Here is a 22191-nt window from a genome sequence, read left to right on the forward strand (position 1 = left end):
TTTTTGTTGCTGTTCCGAGAGGGGCCGGCCTAGAGTCCTCTTTGCACTTGTACCTGACCGACTCACTGACCGACTCACTGTCACTTTTACATAAGACTTGCATAAGTTCCACCTTGGCCCAGTCCAAAACAGGATTGCCCTGAAAAAAATGCCAATGACTGGGCTCAATCCGTCCAATTGTGTACGCCACGTACATGAAGACTTCCAGTGAGTGGCCATTTTTAATCGATTGAATAAAATTGTGTGTACTCTGGGACCAGCTTTACTTGCCTTGTCTCGTTTTTTTGGTTTACTCTTTTCCAATTTAATGAAACCTGTACAGATTTGAAAAAGTTCATCACATAAACCACAAATAAAACTGTCATCTCAAAAACATTCTTTTGGGGAGAAAACTCTGGTGTTTTTGAAACCAGGGCTTTGGATGAAGCGTTTCGTCTCTGCTTTTGGCTTCATCCAAAGCCAAAGTTACAAATGAAGCCATGTTTTAAAAAACCCATAATAATAAGCTCTGGCAGTCAATTAAAAAAAACCCTAATTGGTCAATATGGAATGCTTGGTCCATTTTGGAGTTAGATACTTGAATACTAATAATACTATTACTGTTTGTAAAAGTCAATGCGCAGAATTGCCCCCCCCCCTCATCCCGAAATGATTTGCATGTTCAAAGGGAAAAAGGTTACCTAACTAAACTTTTTCTGCTTTTCTGGTTAGAAGCTCAATGAAAAATCAACGCTAAAATAAGGCTTGGAAAACTCCCCAAAATAGCAACATATGGAATGTATTGGAGAAACAAATAACAAATCAGTGATTAAAAATTTTGTTTTTGTCATAATGACACTCTTTTGTTCTGATTTACATGAGTGAATATTAAGGGTGTAACAGTGGAAGAATGTTGCATGTACAGAAAGCCTCCCTTGTTTTATATAACGTGCTGCAGAAGTACAGCGAAAGAAAATCGTGGAATTACAAACATACATGTACACCTATGGTTAAATTTCATTTTCAAATGGCCATGTTGATGATAAAAAAAAATGTGCTTGAACTATGTAATGCCTCTCACAACTTTTTATAAACCCTCGATAAAACTACTTCCTAATTTTCTATTTTCTTTTTTTTTTGCATAGATATTGATATAGTCCTATATCATGTACAAATAATTTTTATATTACATGTTAAACTAGCACCTCGTCACCAATAAACAAATATATAAATTCTACGGAAATAAACGTTTCACAAATACCCAACACTGATTGCTTATCACTTTTTTTGTACACATATCTCAAAACTAATTACCAGTGATACATCAAAACCAAATAGACACAAAGACTACCAAAACAAAAATTATCAAAAACAAAAAAAAAGTAGAAAAATAAAATCAGTAAACAGTGCCGTTCTGAAATGGCCGATTAGGGCTATGTGGAAGACTTTTCTGAAATCAGAAAGTGGCAGTAATAAAAACTATCAAGCTGAAATCACAGCCAAAAAGACGAATAACAAATTGTTATGGGCTCCGTGAACAAGTACCCCCCCCCCCCCCAACGGTAAGAACAGGAGTGTTTAGGGAAACCACTTGGACTGATTTTCAAACGCATTCCCGATGTCGCTTGACGCTCACGTGAAGACACTACGGCTTTTGACATATTCATAATAGAATTCGTCATGCGTACTTCGCGCTATATACGCGCGGACAAATCGGTGCAATCGGTGTGTCACATCGGGGCTCTCGAAGGTGGTACAAGACCCTCTCTTGTTCGCGCACTAATGCTCAAAGAATCTTAAGTCTCTTAAGCAAGGAATGTTTGTTTTTGTCTTTGATAAAGCAAAGGTTTCAGCCATGCTGCTTTAAGAACTGCACCATTTTGTCCATTCTTACCGTCTTCAAATTTCTTACATCCAGATCCAAACAATATCGAAACTCTGCATTGCCGCGTCAACAAATGTTCCGAAGTGGTGTTTTTTCAAAAAAAGTTTAAATGTGTGCTCCCAACGGCCTCCAAAAATGACACATAATAATGCAGGTAATAGTAATACTGATATAGTAGAATTACGTCTTTTGTACACTGTCATTTTTTTTCTTCAAATTTCAGCGACTTTTCCCTGTTGTGTGACTGCTGACTAGAGGCAACAACGAAAATCAGAATCTGAGATTGACGGGATAAACATCAAACAAAAACAAATGTCTAACAATTTCATAATTTGGTGTCATTATTGCATATATAACATTGATTGTTATTTGAGGGTTTCCCATAGAAATTTGGGGCTGAGTGTATTATGGCAAACCTACACCCTCTTTGTCATTTTGCATCTGAAATTTATGCGAAAAGAGTGCAACGTTCTGATTCATCTATGGAATGTTTGGCTCTTGCAGTCTACTCACACATAAAAGTTGCCGTGACATAAACTGTCAATATCAGACTCTGGTGGAAATTTTGAAGTGACACTAAAGTCTGAAGCGTTTGCTTCGTGTTTTTGAGTTGGAAGCACTTTTATGGCAGCATGTCCACACTGTGGCCATTTTGGTATTGTTTCTGGAAGACGTGGTTAAAGATCACACTGTCTGAAGTCGACCCGTGACAGGTACCAGTCTGACCAAGGCACTGGGGAATGTCCACACTCTGCATCAGTAATACGTCGCATCCACTGCAAAAATATCATCAACATTGTTTGTACTACGTCCAATCAACTTCACAAAACACTGCCCGCGCATTTTGTTACAATGTCCTTTACACAATTGTGTTCACCTTAATCTTTGTGCGTCATTTTTCCTCCAAGAACAACCTTGCTTCTCATTCCTGCAAAGCTTTCTGCTCTTGGAAAAACTTTTCACTGTGTCTATCGAGCACAATACTTGCATAGACTGGAAGCTGCTGCAATTATTCATGGCCATTCCAAAGCCCACTATGAGTCACTTGAAAATCTGTGATGCTCTCCTCAGGTTTGGGGCATGTAAGGTTGCTGACTGTCTCTCACCACAGGTGGGGAACCAACGAAAGGCGGCCTCATATGGAACGGAAAGTGTGGAGGGAAGAACATCTCACGTCGCATCATTTGCTCGGGGCTCAGTGGCATCCCAGGAGGTAGACTGGTTGGAAGGAGGTCGGGCCGGGTTAACAGGGGTCCCGGCATGAACTGAGGGGGAAAGAATCTGGGATGGTAACCCATCATGGCCGGCAGGTGGGGGTTGAACTCTGGAAAGACGAATTGGCTCTTTGGTTGCTTGTCCGAGGGCACGCCCTGCATGCTGGGGTGGGGTAAGTACGGGAAGGCTGGCGGATGGGGCGAAGCGGCTGCTTCGTTGGAGCCAGTGCTGTGCCGCGAGGGGGTGTCCCTGTGGAGCTCAGAGGATTTGGAAGAGTAGGAGGAAGGACTGAGGGCACTAGGGTTGATGACCCCTTGCATGATGGATCCCCGTGGGTTGGGGGTCATCTTAACCTTGTATTGTGATGACACAGAGGAGGCAACTGCCACATCATCCTTGTATTTGGTCCCACTCTCTTCATGCCATCGAGTTCTATCCTTGCTGGATTCCCCGTACTTCCTGGAGGACCTATGCTTGTTGGGATGGGAGGTAGTATCCCTTTTTGTTGCAGGGGCTTCATCCTCCCCGCATTTTCTTTTGGGCATACTCAAATCACAGGGCTCCTCCTGGAAGGGTACAGTGGCGGGTAATGTCGGGTAAGAAAGGGGCGTCACTTTGCCCAAACGGTCCACACGGAAGCCATGGGGGCTGAGTGGTCGACTAATGTTCTCTTTGCCTGATTCAGTTCTTCTGCGTTTGCTGCCTACTTCCAGTTTTGTCTCTGCTTTTGGCTCCTCAGTATTTGGCTCCGTTTTGCTACTGCCCACCATCATTGGCATGGGAATGTATGCCATGTAAGGGTTGACAAATCGTGGAGTGACCACCACTGCATCTTTGGGGAGATCGGAGAGTTTCTGGCCGACCACTGGCGCACTTGTCGTAGCACTTGTTGATGCTGCTGCAGCTGCTGCAGCTGCCGTCGCCGCTGCCTTTTCGTGAGAGAGGTTCCGAAGAATCAGATCACTGGGCTGGACGGCATTTCTGTAGGTTGGTGAGGTCATCCCTGTCTCTGGAGTCTGTGCCTGGACATGCTGTGTGTGTTGGATGACTGATGGCCGAGCAGACGCAGTATCCTTGCCGCTGGTCAATGCACTGCCAGGACCAGGTGAATGAGGTGGTGGCTTCATTGGGTTAACCACTGCCGTTAACGAGGTAGGCGCACTGCCAGCTATGCCCACATTATGTGGATACGACCAGCACACATTGGTTGCACTGGCAGTGCTGTGGTCTGAATCAGCCGCGGAAGTGTTCGTTGTGCCCTGCACCGACCCTGGCGCAGCACTATCTCTTAATGTGGATGAAGGTGTTGGTACCTGCATGACCTGCAGCGGCTGTCCCACGTGCAAGACAGTGGCCATGTTGGAGTTGAAAGTTAACGACGCGGCAGTGGTTGACGTCAAGCCCGAGGACCCTGCAACGTCCTCCGTTTTGATGGAGGAGGAGCTAACAGCTGGACCGCCCCCCGGCAGCATCTGGGGTAACGTGAAGATCAGTGGACCCACAGGCATGCCCTCCTCTGTCTTTACCATGATGGGTTGGCCTGGGAAGGGGATGGGAATGGCTGCGGTGGATAGGGGAGGCTGGGTGGGGTTGCCAGCTGTGCTGCTGGTGACGCTGTACGATGGAGTCTTCTCAGCAGCGTTGGCAGCCTGACTGGCCTTCTGCTTAGCCTGCATCTTAGCCTGGTGGTTCAGGATATCTGCAATGGACAGCGTCTTCTTTCTGGCAATAGGTGGTGTGCTCAGCTGAAGTGAGTTGGCATAGAGCTGTGAGTAGAAAATAACGTCTCATATTATTTTGCTGAATACCTCCTAAGCAGGTCAATTGGCAGAACAGACATGAACAAATGTGAGACACATCATAAAGAGTATTACACAGACAGTGAAAATGACAATGACATTGGAAATACACCATAGTAGCCATACTAACCTGATTGTTAGCTGCCTTCTGCTGCATTGCCCGTTGTTCCCCCAGCTCCCGTAGCTGATCCTTGAGCACCTTGGGGCGTTTCTTCTCCTTGTGTCGCTTGTTCAACTTCAATTTCATCTTCAGTGGGGGCTGCGCTGAGGAGGAGGATGCTGACTCCTCTCTGGGCACAATCATCATCTCAACGGAAACGGGCAATGGCAGATGTGCACGGGTAGGAGCCTGGGGTTGAGCAGGTGGCGGGAAGCTGGTTATCGGTGAGCTGACGGGCACCGATGATGGAGCATTTGGCATCATGCTGGATGCCGTCTGTGAGCTGGACACTTCGACTTCACGGATCAAAGACTGGGGCTGCTCTCTGCCCACCGGTTTGATGGGTACCGGGGTCAGGATTGTCTGGTGAATAAGACCGGCTGCTACTGCATGCTTCTGCCGGTCTCGGATCCACGTCTCCTCGGCCTTGGTCATCCCTTTGGGCCGGTCCTTGGAGTGGTGCTTGTCCTTCTTCTTGTGGTGCTTGTTTGGGTCCTTCTCCTTGTGCTTGCTTGGCTTGGCCAGGATGGAGATGCCCTTGGTGGGGTTGGTGGGCGGTGGCTGGCCTGGAAGGGGCTTGTGCTCCTGCTTGTTGAGATACCGCTCGTAGGGAAGAATTAACCTGCGTGCAACAAAAACAGCGCAGATGGCAATGATTTGATTTCTCTTCTATTCTCCTGGAATGTTTCTCTCATTTCTGTTCAACGGTATTTTTACCTGTAAAGATGAACTTGTTATTTTGTTTTAAACATTGAAACAATCATGCAACACTTTAAAATTTCTATAATGCCAAAATGAAAATAAAAGATTTTGGAAATACCTCTCGTAGTGTCTTCTCGTGCAGGTTGCCGCACTTGTGCTGCCAACGCTACCACCTAAGACGTCGTATAGTTTCTTCCACAGTCGCCGAGCCGTGATGGCTTCATAGCCGCCAAACTTCTGGCCCATGGTGTAGAACAGGAACAGGTCGACTAGAGGAGGCAATGCAAGAAAAGGGTCCTTCATGAAGTTAGCTATTCTTAAAGAGGTTGTGGAATGCTCGAAGACATTTTTGTCATTTTTCGGGTATATGTAGCCTAAGGTGTGATGAAATAAAAACGACTATTGTTTCTGTCATATAATGAGTACAAAAGGTACTTTTGAGAGCTGTTTTTCAAGTCCTGTCATGCCTGTTTCGACCCGAACGTGCAATTTGTGTAAAAGTCGTCGTTGCGGGTAGCAAACAAAACACAGTAAATCGTGACGTAATAAACAGGACTCCCGATGCACGTTCGGGTCGAAACAGGTCCTGAAAAATAGCTCTCAAAAGTACCCTTTGTACTCATTTCATGACAGAAACAATAGTCGTTTTTATTTCATCACACCTTAGGCTACATATACCCAAAAAATGACGGAAATGTCTTCGAGCATTCCACAACCTCTTTAAAATTACCAGTGTTACCAGGACAAGGAATTTAGCAATGTAATGTGCACCCCACCAGATGAGAAGATGTGAACTCTTTTAAGATTTGAAATGCATTCTTAAAGCATCAGTTGATGTAAATGCTTCACTTCTGAACAATAATGAGTGGTCCTCCCTTCCCCATAACTTGGCATCACAAACTGAAAACCAAGACAGAGAAAAGATATTTGTTTTCTCTTTTGAAATAGTGTAGTGTTTTTGTCGAGTCTAACACAAGTTCATTTCAACAGCGTGTGACTTGACTTGAAAATGGACGACTTGCAAAGGACTTGGGATGACTTGTAATGCACGTGGGACTTCCGCCACAGAGCCATATTAGATTACCAGAGCGCTAACTTGCCGCACGCAATGTAGCCTGCTCCATGCATCCACTTTTGTGCACTAAATTCGAGCTCAAAATTTTGTATGGCTTTCGTAAAGCTATTTGTGTGTATCTGCGTTTGTATTCGAAACCAATGCGCAAATGAACCCAATACACGCAAGACTGAAACCAACATTGAGTGTTTCTTTTCGCTCTGCACACATGTACGTATACGTGTGCATATGCTGATTATTTTTTCATAGTAAAGAAACTGCGCCAATGCAGTCGCATCTCATGTATTCTCGGATTCCATTTAGATTAGAGCTCACCAGTGATATTTCATTACACCTTTTATTATGGGGCACTGTGGCCCAATGGTTACGGTGTTCGACTCGTGTGCCGTGGTACATGGGTTCGAACCCTGACAGGGAACACATATGGTTTTGTTCTTGGGCAAGGCACTTAACTACGATTGCCTCTCTCCGCCCAGGAGTATAAATGGGTACCTGTGAAGGTAGAGACCAAATTGCGCTGATCTCGAGCTACTGCAGAAAAAAATATGGTCTCATTCCTGATAAACATGGATAATAATTGTGATGCGCATTTGATCTTATTGTTATGGCATTTGCGCAATATAAATATATAAATTATTATTTTTATTTTACACCTAATTTCAATATCAAGGAAAAGGAAAATTGAGGTGCTGTGGTCCAATGGTTACGATGTTCAATTCGTGTGCCGTGGTACATGGGTTCGAATCCTGACCGTGGGAACATGGTACTTGTGCTCTTGAGCAAGGCACTTTACCATTATTGCTCCGTCCTTCGGATGGGACGTAAAGCCGTAGGTCTCGTGTGTTGTGTAATGCACGTTAAAGAACCCAGTAACTCTTATCGCTAAGAGAAGGGGTTTGCCCCGGTGTTTCTGGCAGTGGCTGCAATATGCGCCGCAGCACCTCGTAAACCCTTATAAGGTGCTACATAGTGGGTCTCATATTTCTCATAAAACTTCATTTACCTGTCTTTAATAATAGACATAATTTCCAGCGCCTTGAGTACCTAATTGTTGGTAGATACGTGCGCTATATAAGACTCCGGTAATAATATAATATAATATATAATAATATTAATATTCATAATGTCTGTGCCCAGGACACATCCATAATTTAATATAGCTGTATGACTTGAACACTGTTGTAGAACTGGCCAGTCCAACTCACTCTGCTTGAAGCCCAGATTGGGCACCCGATCGATGGGGCTGTTGCGGTCCTTCATGAACTTGAAGAGGCCGGCCAGGAAGGTGGCCTCGTCCTTGGGCCGGACCCGCTTGACCTCAGTCTTGACCTTGCCGTTGACTATCTTGGTCTGGTACTTGCCTCGCAGCTTCTTCCGCTCCAGCTTGCTGAGCTGATGGATGTTGAACTCCTTGTAATTCACCTGGGAGAGAAATTGGTAGGTTGGGGGGAGGGGGGGAAGGGGTGATTTTTTTGTCAGATTAATTGATATTTATAATCTTTGATATGTCTACTACACCCATTTAATGAAATACATGTAGTATAAAAAATTGTGGAATAAAAGTATTTTTAAGGAAAAACAATTGGCATCTTCCATTTTTATGACTACAAACGCGAAACTTTAACAGCCTTTTTCTCAGTTTTTTACTCTTTTAACACATTGATAAATGCGAACTTTAAACAGCCATTATTTGTCAACGGAATATCCGACTGAAGAGCAACAAATAGCACTGCAAGGAGAATTTTATTCTCTTGCCTAATCCGCTCCGTTCACAAGTACCCCCTCACCAGCAAAGAAAGAACAGTTGGGGGTGACCGAACGACGCCATCTTGCCTGACTGCAATATTTTGCTGCGAAGCTCAGCCACTGCGTGTACACAGTAGAAATCCCCTGGTGCACGTGCGTCACACACAAGGAACGGTGCACGCGTCAACCAGCGAAATGTATGTGTCCCGCCAATGGGACGTCGTTGATAGGTAAAAGGGCACCCTCTTTTGTTGGCGCACGGAGCCCATACCCGCAAACCCTCATTTGGACCTCTGCCCAGTTTTGTCTCATTTGCCAGAACGCCTCACATATTTTCAGTGTAGGATTTCCAAGATTCCTGTCTTGTTTTTTTTTTCTGAGACAAAATTTCCAAGATTCCCATCTTGGTTTTTTTTCTGAGACAAAATTTTCATGATGACCAAAAAAACCCAAATTCACCCTACCTCAGCATGCTCAGTTGCGTCATTGCTTGAGTCACCAAATACATCTTCGTTGCTGTTGCTACGTATACTGAGTTTCTTCTTTCTCGGTCTGCCTTTCATGTTTGGCGCTGTCAGAAATTAGGAAAATAAGAAATACCCCATAATATGATTAAATTTACAACAACAAAAACCCTATAATAAGGATAAATTAAATAAGGGATATAAAACTATGCTGTTCAATTTCTAACCTAATGAGAAAAAAAGTTGTTGACAATTTACGCTCTAGTACACATCTCGGAGTATCAAAACATATGAGGTTTCTGCAAGAAAAATCGTACAAATACTGTTGAAATGACTCTTGTGAATCAGTTTTTTTGGCATTTGGCTGTACATCAGAAGTTGGCTGAAAATATTTGCCTTTTGCGAAAATCAAAATGTTCAGCAAAAATAATCCCCACCGCAAAGTGGTTAATAATGCTTCAAGGTATTTCCATAATTATGCGCAGGGTTGTTACATGTACCGGTAGCTTCCCTTGTCAACTCACCTAAGTGGTCACACAGTTTCTCATTGAACCCCAACGTCGGGTGGTCAAACTCGTCCTTGCAGAACATGACGCGGGTGTTGCGGTGCGGCACCGTGAAGGCCCCGAGGGTCCGGACCAGGATGTGGGAGATCCACTCCTCCTGCGCATGCTCAATGCGCTTCAGGGCTCCGCAGTAGCGGCAGTAGTTGGGGTAGTTGAGGATGATGACCTTGTCGCGGCCGTCGTCGTCGTAACCTGTGGATGTGCCCCGGGCAGGAGGCGGAGCATAGAAAGGAGGGGGATGTTAAAACCGCTTGAAATGGATTGAATATACATTTAAACCTGCCAAATCTGGTCGCTTCACTACTCCAAGGTGGCTACTTCCATACTGGGCAAACTTCCCACGTGTGACAAGATATTGTTCCCATACAAAGGCATACACTTCAGCCTTTGTACTGCCCCAAACCGGCCTGGCTGTTACTCCTCAAACCGCCTTGAACGGCCCATGAGCAGCACTCTAATGGTTTTATTGACTGATGGAGGCGTAAATACAATGTAATAAAAATTTAATGCCGGTACAAGAGCTGTGGCCTAGTGGGGAGTGTGTGGCCTAGTGGTTAGGGTTCGTGACTCATGATCAGAGGGTCCGGGGTTCGAATCCAGCCGCTGGTCATATATTGTGTCCTTGGGCAAGGCACTTCACCCCCACTTGCCCCTCTCCACCCAGGAGTATAACTATAAGTGGGTACTGGCATTAGCTGGGGAGTAACTTGCGATGGACTAGCATCCCATCCAGGGGGGAGTAGAAATATTCTCATGCTACTGAAACCGGAGATAAACGCCGGCCTGATGAGCCACATTGGCTCAGGACAGACTTTAAGTGAAAGGGTCAATGATCCAACACAAGTGCTTATATTAAAACATTTCCAAAGTACCGGTACCCTCGGTACATTTACAGAACAAATTTCACTGTTACAAACAAAACAGGATCTACAGATTAAAGTTGGGTATTTAGTGATATGCCAATGCTTAGTATTATAACATTTGGGAGCAAAATTGGGAAGTTTGTAAATCATAACAGCCAAATGCTTAGTGTTTGTTAATGTTAACACACATATACATGTACACGTACCGGTAGTATTGTACTAAAGTTACAATTAATAAGAATTTGGCCAAGGGAGTACAAAATTGGCATAAAAAAAATGTCACTTCTTGGACAATGTGGCAAATTGAGAGAACAAACAACAAAGCAGCAATTTAGTTTTTAATTTGATGAATTTTTTTAGTGGACAACAGGCAGACTGTGGTCAGAATTTAATACTGGACAATAGTTTTGTATAAATCTCCCGGATAGACATTTAATAAACCCTTTTGTGCGTTCATTGTAAACACACACAAAAAGCTGACACATACGGGAATTATTAATTAGTCCTACATGTATGTGTTTTTTAATTATTTTTATTTTATTTTTTTTTGTGGGGGGGGGAAGGGGGGTTAAATCCTAGAAATTATGTACATGTAGGACACATCACACATACTTTTATAAGAAAATAACTTAAATAAGACAATTCTTGCAATTTTTTTTCATGGTACATGTAAATGCATGGAGGAGGGCTATTAGTTTTATAGCTCCATGGTTTTACTACTACTAGGGAAGTAAAAGTTGTGTTGACTCATCTATTGCTTGCCCCACGGCGGGACTTGATCACCAAATATGGCCTAAACGTACATGTACAACAGGTGTCTGCACATCATATTACACACAGTTGGCATTCCTGTCATATACCACCAACACATTACACACACATAATCAGGGCACCTCATCATAATGAAGGAAGCATAAAATTACAATGTGCAACCCAGAGTTATTTCCTTTGCTTTATGGCCAGTTTCCTGACCATTCCAGATGACTAAACAAACATACATGTACAGACCATGGGATATCCTATTAATTGTCCTGTTGCTCATACGTATGCAGTGGCATTTCCTACAATTGTACTGGCATGTAAAATTTAAAAAAAAAATAAACGGCAAATTATAAAGTACCAAGGTATAAAACACTAAACAGGGACAGGAAAATGCCACATGTTGGACCCTAAATATATACAGGGTGAGTAAAAAAAAAAGCGGAACCCAAACCCCAACAATTATATTCCAAATTTCAAAAATATGTAGCACCAAAAAATAAAAGATGACTGGAAAGTCAATTTCATAAGCTACTTTGGGATACAAAAATTACTAAAACTGCTCAATCCGTTCAAAGAATATGACCATTTAAACACAATGACCCTAAAACCTCTTTCGTCCAAAACTACGATTTCAAGAATCGTCGTCACAATGGTCTTTAAACATCACCAGCGATAAAACCTTCAGTTTAATAGTTTAAAACATGTGCTTTTGAAGGCCCGTCTTTTAAAAAAAGTGGATTTTATAAATCATATTGTTTGCCTATAAATCAGGGTAATTGAGTACTACAGTTGTTGACAGCTGTTGAAACAAGTATTCTGTGTCATTTTCTTTGTTGCTCCAAACAGTCAGAATACACAATAAATTGCTTGTTTTTGGACGAAACAGGTTTTAGGGTCATTGCGCTTAAATGGTGATATTCTTTGAATGGATTGGGCAATTTCAGTAATTTTTTCATCTGAAAGTAGTTTCTGAAATTGGCTTTCCAGTCATTATTATTTTGGTGCTACATATTTTTTTAAATATGAAATACATTTTTGGGGGTTTGGGTTCCGCTTTTTTTTTGACTCACCCTGTAGAATGACCCATCTGTATTTTTGCTACATGATAATTGTAATGACTTACTTACGTAAAGATTTGCTTTTTAAATTTTGCTCACCACTCTCCAGAATTAAAGGGCCAGTGGAAAATAAAACAAAACCTGTCAGTATTTTATGTGTTCTTTCCACCCCCACCCTCAAGCATACCAGTGAAAAATGTACAAAAATGGTTATCAACCATGTAGGCTCAGCTGTGACAGACGAACAGGTGTTTTTTGTTGGGGGGGGATAATAAAGTCAGGAAAAATTATGAAACCGAAATTAGGAAGCAGTTCATGGGGTCTTCAAGTATGTATTGCTGATGCAGTCTTTTAAAAGGACTCTAACTACATGTAACAAAGATAAATGAACAGTGTTAGTCATTTCTGGGTGAAAATTATTAACTTTTTTTCATTTAAAAGAAAATAAATATTGAGCCAATGGTGTAATGATTCAAACCTTTCCCCTAAAACTTTATGGATGGTTAAAAAAAAAGGATGGTTGAGAAAAAAGGGTAAAATGAAGCAGAAATGGTCATTTATTTAAACTCGGGCAATTTACCAGTATGTTTTTATCAAATACTTTTGACTTAACTTTCACTGCAGGCATGCAACTGGGAATTTAGAAAAACGAGGAAATTCCAAACCACACCAGACTTTGTACACTGTTTTTCAATTTGTAATGGCATTCATGAGAAGTGAAAAACGAGGATATCAGCGGATCCGAGGAAAAGTTGCATGCCTGACACTTAATAGTTGGAAATAAACCTAATTTAGTTATGATTCTCACCCATGATCTGCTTCTCTTTGTTGATATCGCTGACATTAAGCCCGCTGTTCTGGGCAAACAGCGCCACCTGTTGGTGGCCGGCATTGATGTGGCTGTCCTGCTTCTTGAGGTCTTTCTCGCATATCGTCCGGCAGCCGCGGCTCCACCTGACGTCAGTGCAGACCCAGTCAATCAGGTCCTCCAGTCTGACGATGGCCTTGCCGCTCACTCCAACAACCTCATCCTAAAATTAGAAGAAGAAAAAAATCAGTTGTAAATATCAAAAGACGGCTTTAATTTCCCCTCCCATTCAAACTCATACAGGAAAAGCTACATCACGGGAGATTATCTGAGAATTTCGAAGCCACACATTTCAAAAGATCTACTGTCCATGTTATTTTTTAACAAATTCCCAAAACGTTATTTTTTTCCCCTTCAATCCACCGGTAGCAGGATTCTGCGCTATGCGCGGCACCCGTTAGCTGGGTGGAGTATACATGTATATGTATTACTTTGACCTCAATTTGCATATTGACGCCCAAGTGGACATGGTAAACCTTGGTGAAGCAATTTTGCCACATTTTTCATCATCAACCTTATGTTTTGCGTAATAGCGATACGTTTTTGGAGTGTTTTCACAGAGATAATCTTTTAAAATTTAAAGTCTCAAAGAAACAAATTTGCCAAAAAAAGCGAAACAAAACAAATACATCATTTTTTTCAAGTGCCAACTGCGACTTCAGAGGACACTGAAATCGGAGCATGTATATATTTAAGGACCTGCATACACTGGATGACTACATATTCAGATTTTGTGCTTACAAAAAACGAGACACAAAGACATCAGACTGACAGACAGACATCAGACAGTGTTGGATCTTTTAATATAGGATGCTATTTTTCTAGCAATACAAGTGTTATTCACTTGTGAATGAGACTTCGAACAAAAAAAAATTCATACCACATTTTGTAATTGATAAAATTATTTCACAAATCTAAATCCTCATCACAGCTGTTTAAAGCTCAACCCTTTCAGATCCATCATAATCTTTTAAGAGGTTTCACAAAATGTTTTATTGCGAGATTCGGGAGGGTTACATTTTCACCACAGAGCTTCTACATGTACATAAATGTATGTACCGGTATTTATACTTTAAACGGGTCCCACTCAACTTTAATACTCAAATAACAAAGAGTGGGCCTTTGGATTTACGGTGGAGAATAGAATTTCGGAGGTTTATTTTTATTTTACCAAAAATATGATACAGCCCAAGTTTGTGACAGTTCTATCAGAAAAGTCAGGCTACCCTAAACATACTTTTTTTGGCCAAGGTTAAAATTTAATTCACACATTTAGATAAGACTTCTGCAAATAAAACAGAACCAAATAAAACAGAAGTTTAATGTCCAATCTTTTGTTCACGGTTATTTACACTGTTTTAGTTCAATATGGAAATTCATTTGGGAGAAAATTAATTTGACATCTTCAGAACCCAGTGATTCCAAATCGTTACAAATAAAAAAACCTCAAGCACTGCTGTTTTCCTGTTTGATATTTTCATGTACATCCCCCCATCTGTACAACAGACCATTCATTTACATGGATGGAAACTGCCTTATCAATATATGCAGTAGATAAAAAACAGGTCATCAATTTCCTGTAATGTTTTTATAATCATAACAAATGTGTCAAGGCATAAGTGGATGTACGTGTAGTTAACGACCGTAGGCTGTTGCAACATTATAGACAAGAAGTGCATATTCATATTTTTCCAATCAACATGATTTGTTTTTGATAAATGCTTTTAGGAGTAAATTTTTGATGTACCAAAGTAACAAAAAAGAGAGAGTACATGTACATGTAGTTAATGCCAATAGCAAGTTTTTTTTAAACATATGTAATAAAATGTTAGTTTCCACATTTCCTTCAGTTAATTAATTAATTAGAAAATTATTTGTTAAGGATAAATGTTGTGCAGTTGTGAGTAAAACTACCAGTAGTCTTATCTTTTTTTCTTCACACAAATTAACGTTGGAAAAAGTACCTGTACATGTATGTACTGGTATATTTTCCCCTTTAACAATCAGGAAAAGTATTTCTTTCAGTTGCACTACCCATGCTATTCAAGTTTCATCTTCCCCAAAAAACAAACTTCTTTTTGTCAATTGCCGTTTTCCTCACAATACAAAAGTTTCACTTTTGAATGAGAAACCAAAAGATGCACCAACGATTTAGTTCTTGACAAATTTCAAATAACTTGCAGTCCGACAATAATTCCATTCTAAACAGGGCAGGCTAGTTTACCCAGCTCCTTGGTTTTTTTTCTTCAGACAGTCGCAGATGCCCCCCCCCTCAAAAAACAAACAAACAAACAAACAAACAAACACAACAAAAACAAAACAAAACATCCCCCCCCCAAAAAAAAAAGGAAAAAAGAAAGGATTGTTTAGTTGGAATAAAACATACAAGTTCAAAATATATTAAGAGAAAAAAATGTTTGTTGAAGAGCAAGAGTAACACAACTTTACTGACAAAAAAAACCACAAAAATGGGTTAACCCTTTAAAACTTGTATTACATTGTATCACATTATAAATTACATTGTATCACATTGTAAATTACTCCTCCATGAATCAATAAAAACCATAGAGTGCTGGGACAGAGTGAGACTGCCAGTCTGAGGAGTTTAAAGGGAATATACAACATTTGCAAACATCGAAAAATAAAACTATCAAGTTTTTACGAAATACCTTACTTGGATGTTTGTAAATGACAGTCAAAAGCATCCTGTAAAATTATGGCTCCTGGTGTGAAGTCATTTTCAAGAAATTGGTATTTTTGTATACATTTCCAACAGTGGTCGGCCGATCACCGTTGGAAAAACCTAACTATTTTTCAACTTCTGCTTCAAATTTACCATTTTTTCAGTCCAAATTTTGTTTGCTATTGGTAACATAGTTCATGAACGGGTGCAGGCCAGCTACACTGGTTCCCTTACCTTACAATTTTCCGGCATCTATAAATTGATCCATTTTATCCTTAGTGGAGTCAGGGAACCAGACTACTTGAACATTTTTCGTTTTCTTGGTTTTTCCAAGGTTTTGTTCTTGGTTTTTTCAAACATGGCAGTGTTACAATATTTTTATCTATTATACTAACCCTTCAAGTAGTTCATTTCTGAAAATTACAGCAAAAGCCAATGATGTACATTCCCTTTACATGTAACAGGCAGGGCAGTTTAGGGCAATTCAAGAGCTAATGGCTGATGAAAGCAAGATCAATAGAGGCCTTCATTAATTCCAACTGCAACTTCAATTCCTCCTTATTTTCTAAGAGTACGTGCATGAATTTCCAATTTATCAAGGACTGGAAAAAAATGTCAGTCCTCGGAGTAAACACACTTGCACACATACCGGTACTGTCTAATTTTAGAAATGACAACATTCCGGTTAAAAACCCCCAAATCTTTGAAACAATTTGTGTTATGATGCAAGACAGTTTTAAATCACTGAACATCCCCATGTGCAAAAATGTAATCTCCCCAGTCAGTAGTATTATTATTATATGATCACATTACTATAAACAGGTACTTGTGAGTTTAATTTATTGTTCCTGACCTGTGGACCCTATACATTGTAGGTGCAGCTATTGTGAGACCACCTGTCGGCCAATGGGAAAGCGTGTGATTGGACAAAATCATAATCATGGATCAGGGAAGTGATCTATGATACATGTACTGGTGTTCACCAGTGTACTACTGGTATGCCAAAATCAGAAAGAACGCTGCAGTTGGAAAAGAAAGCATGCCTACAATGGGCTTTTTTTACAACATTTTTTTTACGGAAGTTGACTGTTGTGAATGCATATCAGTTGTCAACTGAATGGTTCTCGGACTTTAGTTCCTTTTAATCATTTGTTTTTTTTTTAATCCTACAGAGCCATAAAACAGAAAAAAAAGTAAATCTAGCGGTACTTCAAAGCAAAAAAGCATTTTTTTTTTTTAAACAGCAAAAGTTTTTTAAGTGAATATTTTCTAAAAAAAAAAAAAAAAAAAATTGCCCGAGATTTGAACCCTGCACCTTTGGCACTCAAAATGCACCCATGTATATCTAACCCATTGTTCAGCTACCGAAGCCAAAAATTCAATCTCTGTCAGAATTTGAAACCTCACTTAAATTTGCGATATGTTGCAATTTTGTAACTTACATGTATAGCCACTGAAAAACATGTAAGGGCTATACATATGTAGCCACTTTTTTTTTTAAGTGGGACAAGTGGCCTGCCAAAGCATTATTATGTAGAGAAATATACACAACTTCACTAAATAATATGCATTGTAATATATACCAGTATATATATTTTTGTGTCTCTTGTTTGCTACATAATTTGCAGTCCTCATTGTGGTGTTATATATTCATTTTCTGTCTGTTTGAAGGTCACTCCAGCTATCATAAAACACACAATTATTCAGTGACAGAAAAACATGTACATGTACTTGTAGCCAGAAAAAAAAGCTCCACTGTAAACCTTTATGCATCAATTGTATCTGGCATGTAGACATGTGTACAAATGTAAGCTATATACTGTGTACGTTCATTTCTTGTTCACAATAAAAGGCACACACAAAAAATGTAGAAGTTAATTTCTAAACTTGTACTTCATGTACATGGCACCTACACTTGTCAGGACAATGACCAGATCCATGTACTGATCAAAAGGAAAATTCCACATAAAAATATCACCCACACCCACACAATTAAGTGGTTACACAATTGTTTTCCCCAACAATATTGCTGATACATACATGTACATATAGCATGTATGGTACATGTACATGTACATGTACATGTGTCAACCTCTGGAAGTGCCGAACAATTAAATTGAATCCTTCTGAATATTACATAATTACAGACGTCTACTTGTACTGGTACATTTAATCCCTTTTATAAATGTCAAACGTAGTTTCTATCAATTGGTTAAAGGAATGATCAACCATCCGCATGATTAATGTAAATCAAAACTACTTTTCAATGCACACATTTGAAAATTCCAACTGCATAATTGTGGTCAATGTTTTTTTTTTTATTACACAAGGTATTTAAATAAACTGTTATTTAAATGCCAAGTTATTTAGAGGCATACTTTGTATTCCAAAGCTGACTATTTGGAGGATATTGACTGTTGATAAATAGGTTATCATGTGCCAGTGAGAGAGGGAGACCTTTTATCAACACATCACATCTGTTTTGATTAGCCTTCTACCTCCGTGGGCCTAAATGATGCTAGACTTGTCTAAGTCTCATCAACAGTTTCTTTGTTGTTCAAACCTACATACATGTACTACCCGTACAAACTTCTCCCGAAACGTGTATTTATTATTCAAACAACCCATTGTCACTCGTCCTACACTGCTTACAACAGACACAAGTACATGCACCGGTATGTGCTCCCGTGTTATAAAACAACATGCTTGAAATATGTTTGGAAATCAAGCGGAGGACTTGGACAAGTTTACGCCTGACCCAAAATCACATCTGAGACAATGATCATACTATATCTGTTGATTCCCCAACTTGTAAAACTAAGTATAGAACTGACTTTTCCACATGTCAAAGTTGATGCATATAAAAAAAGTTTTGTTTCTCCTGAGGAAAAAAAAAACTAATAGATCTCTGAATTTCATTCAACTACGGAAAATATACTGTATTTTTTCTTAATGTACGTATTTTTAACCAAATTTTATATTCAAGTTTAACAAAGTTCAAGTAGTTTGTTTAAATTTATCAAAAATTTTTATAAACAAAAGCGAAATGATAAATGCCACTGGTCAGTAAAAGATATCAAGTTAATTTGCGGTAGATTCACAAATTTAATAAACACACTGACGCACACTATAATTCTTAAACGGTCAATGTGCAATGTGTATCAGACAAAAATAAAATGACGAATTGTCTCACAATTACACATGTAGGCCTACATGTAGTGAAACCAATCTGTTCCTATAATTTTGTTGTGATTTAAGCTTTATTTTCCTCTTTCATATACCGGAGCCTCAGGGCATACTGGCATACACGGAACAAGTAATCAAGCCAATTCCCCCCATTTCCCGGTGGGAAATTTTGAAAAATATTTACTTATAATGATGTCTCACAGTACATGAACTTACATTTTTACAAACTTTCTTTTCGGCCCGTCTATAAAACTTTCTGAAATATTTCAATTAAAGATGTAATACTCTTTTTAAAAAAATAGATTTTTTATTCTCTCCACCTCACAAATTCAAACTTTTTCATTTTCATGAAATTTGTTTTGGCCTTCAATTTTTGGCATCTGCATCTCTCTGGAAATTTTTTTTTTTAAATATTTTGGGCAACTTCAGCAGATATGCCCTCGAGTAGTATGGTTCCTGATCCCTACATTATCCATTCTTATGGGGGCCGGAACCAGTCTATCCTGGGAGAACCAAATACCGTAACTACCAGGCTGCAAATAGTTCATAAAAATGTAGATTACGTTGAAGGTTCCGTAACTAAATGGGGGCCATATTTTTTCTGTTAGCTATCATACTTTTTTTTTACAAAAACTGTGAAACCGCATCTATTCAAAATTATGTTTGTTAATTAACCCAGGCCTCCTGCTATCTGAACAGTCACAGACAGTCAAAAAATCAATCCTCTTCTGCTGCCATGCCTTTTACACAGGCTAGTCACCAACAGTCAGATCATACTGTATTTCAAGGAAGCACTGTGACTAGTCAAATTCAGTCAACAAACAAAACCAAGCAAGTGGTATAGGCACATCTGGCCTATCAATCACCTACAGTCAAAGCATAGCTTTATCATATGTTACATAAACAGTCACAGCCAGTCAATCCTGCTTTATGTAGGCTGGGAACTCTGAACTGTTGAAAACAGTCACTTAAAGGGAATGTACATCATTGGCCATTGCTGTAATTTTCAGTAATGAACAATATGAGGGGTTAGTATAATAATAGATCAAATATTGTTACACTGACATGTTTGAAGTTTTGTGTTCAAAAATGCTGGAAAAACCAAGAAAAACTAAAATGTTCAAGTAGTCTGGTTCCCTGACTCCACTAAAGATGATATGGATCAATTCATAGATGCCGGAAAACTGTAAGGTAAGGGAACCAGTCTAGCTGGCCTGCATCCGTTCATGAACATGTAACCAATAGCAAACAAAATTAGAAGTGAAAAAATGGTAAATTTGGAGCAGTTAGTTGAAAAATAGTTAGGTTTTTCCAACGGTGGTCGGCCGACCACCGTTGGAAATTTACAATAAAATACCACTTTTCTTGGAAATGACTTCACACCAGGTGCCATAATTTTACAAGATGCTTAAGACTGTAATTTACCAACATCCTAGTAAGGTATTTCGTAAAAATTTTGTATTTTGTTTTTTCGATGTTTGCAAATGTTGTATATTCCCTTTAATTGATTTTGACTGAAAGGGCAACTTGGCACAGAATGTATCATGTATGTTTGCATTCAGAGGGACCTACCCGGTATTGTTTTGACTTGCACCCTCTTGTGGTATGATCCCCAATTCATTCACGGGTATGTATCCGACTGCAAATTGAACTAAACTTGGTCAATTGGGGGCAGTATAAAAAATTTAAAAAATATTACGATGGTTTGATCTGAGCCATCGCGAGGAAATAAATTTGTCTCTTTTCTGGAAAATAACAGCAAAATAGGCACAACAATTCATTGGATGCTTGCTAATATTATTTCACCTACAATCAAGAACAATGTAGTCATAATATTTTGACATTTTCATGTTTGGAATTTTTGCAAATGGTGTCCATTCCCTTTTTAAATAAAAAAATTAATAAATATAACACAAGAAAAGAAAAAAAGTCATTACGTGTAACTGTAAGAAATTCAACTAACAGTTTTGGAAGTGGGAGCACTGAAGGAATACATTGTGTTATGAACCGGTACATATACCCCTTGAAAAAAGTTGAATATTTTCTCTGTGGTGTAAAACTCAGCACATTTAATTAATGAAGCAAATTTTTCTTCATCCTTACAAGAGATACACTTATCCAGGTTTTCCCATTCCCAAAACCGAGCCCAACCCAGCCCAGCTGTCTTCCATACTTGTTATGGCTGACACATAATGGGTACATCAGGCAAGCCTGAGTCACTACTGTATAGGCCCTACTGCAGAATGAAATTATTGTGTCGAATGTTAGCACGTAGCCCTAATATACTGCACCCGGGTCAAAAACTCAACCGGGTCTATATAAGTTTATGTGTGTTTAATCTGAAGACACATGCACAAATAAAAGTTTCCGAGTTAAGATGGAAAGCGACAGGATAGAGTGGGAACACATAGCACATGGTGACTTCCTTTAAAACATTGGTGATGCATCAGATTTATGATGAACACACTTACAATGTAAATACAAAAATCATTTTCACCTACTGTCCAGTTCAGGAAGGGCATTATTTGGGATAATTACGAAAGCCGCGTTAAAAGGAAGCTCGCCAAATTAGCCTTTTGTGTTGCCGATCCACGGTTTCTAAAAATAATCTGTGAAGCGCAGGCACGTATGCATGCGTCTTATCTCATCAGAGAAATGCTAAGTGAAACTGTTCTTGAGTCACTTTTTTTCTGTATCTGAAAAATGGGCCGAATTAAATTTCACAATGATCAAAATCTAGGTACATTGACAAATCAAAACTGTGAACAAGCCTTTGTTAAATTAGAAAACAAAAATATTTAAACAAAAATCCTGGCAGTAAAAACGATTTTGAATGAGCAAATCTTACATAACATGGTGATGATATTTACATGAAATTTGATCAGCATTTGACAGCATTAGAAAATAAATTAAATCCTATCAAATATTAAGAAAATTATCAATCCAAATGAAATCTTGGATTCAATCATAAATTAAGTATAATTTAATAGACTTATACCGGTATGTAAGTTCAAAACAAAATTATGTTCAAATCAAAATCATTTTGCTCTACCCAGATATTGCCATATGCAGCATCGATAATTAAAATTCCATGACTCGCTTCCTACAACCTCAGCAATTCACAAACACAAAATGATCAGATTATTATTAAATGCACTTTTCATTAAATTGACAATCGCT

At 39.5% G+C, this 22191-nt stretch overlaps 1 protein-coding gene across 1 annotated transcript in view; it reads right to left on the bottom strand.

The window, feature by feature from the left end:
* Positions 1-728: 728 nt before the first annotated feature.
* The window catches only part of LOC119739687 (AT-rich interactive domain-containing protein 5B-like), a 31030-nt gene continuing 9567 nt past the window's right edge, over positions 729-22191 (bottom strand). The window contains exons 3-9 of the mRNA XM_038214707.1: positions 13083-13305; positions 9550-9783; positions 9026-9132; positions 8021-8237; positions 5859-6009; positions 5009-5660; positions 729-4845 (exon numbers count right to left, since the gene is read on the bottom strand). Coding sequence (XP_038070635.1) covers positions 2932-4845; positions 5009-5660; positions 5859-6009; positions 8021-8237; positions 9026-9132; positions 9550-9783; positions 13083-13305 — 3498 coding nt within the window. The 3' untranslated portion in view covers positions 729-2931. The remainder of the gene's footprint in view (positions 4846-5008; positions 5661-5858; positions 6010-8020; positions 8238-9025; positions 9133-9549; positions 9784-13082; positions 13306-22191) is intronic.

This window comes from Patiria miniata, unplaced genomic scaffold (genome assembly GCF_015706575.1).
Source record: "Patiria miniata isolate m_02_andy unplaced genomic scaffold, ASM1570657v1 HiC_scaffold_4, whole genome shotgun sequence".
NCBI classification, from domain to species: Eukaryota; Metazoa; Echinodermata; class Asteroidea; order Valvatida; family Asterinidae; genus Patiria; species Patiria miniata.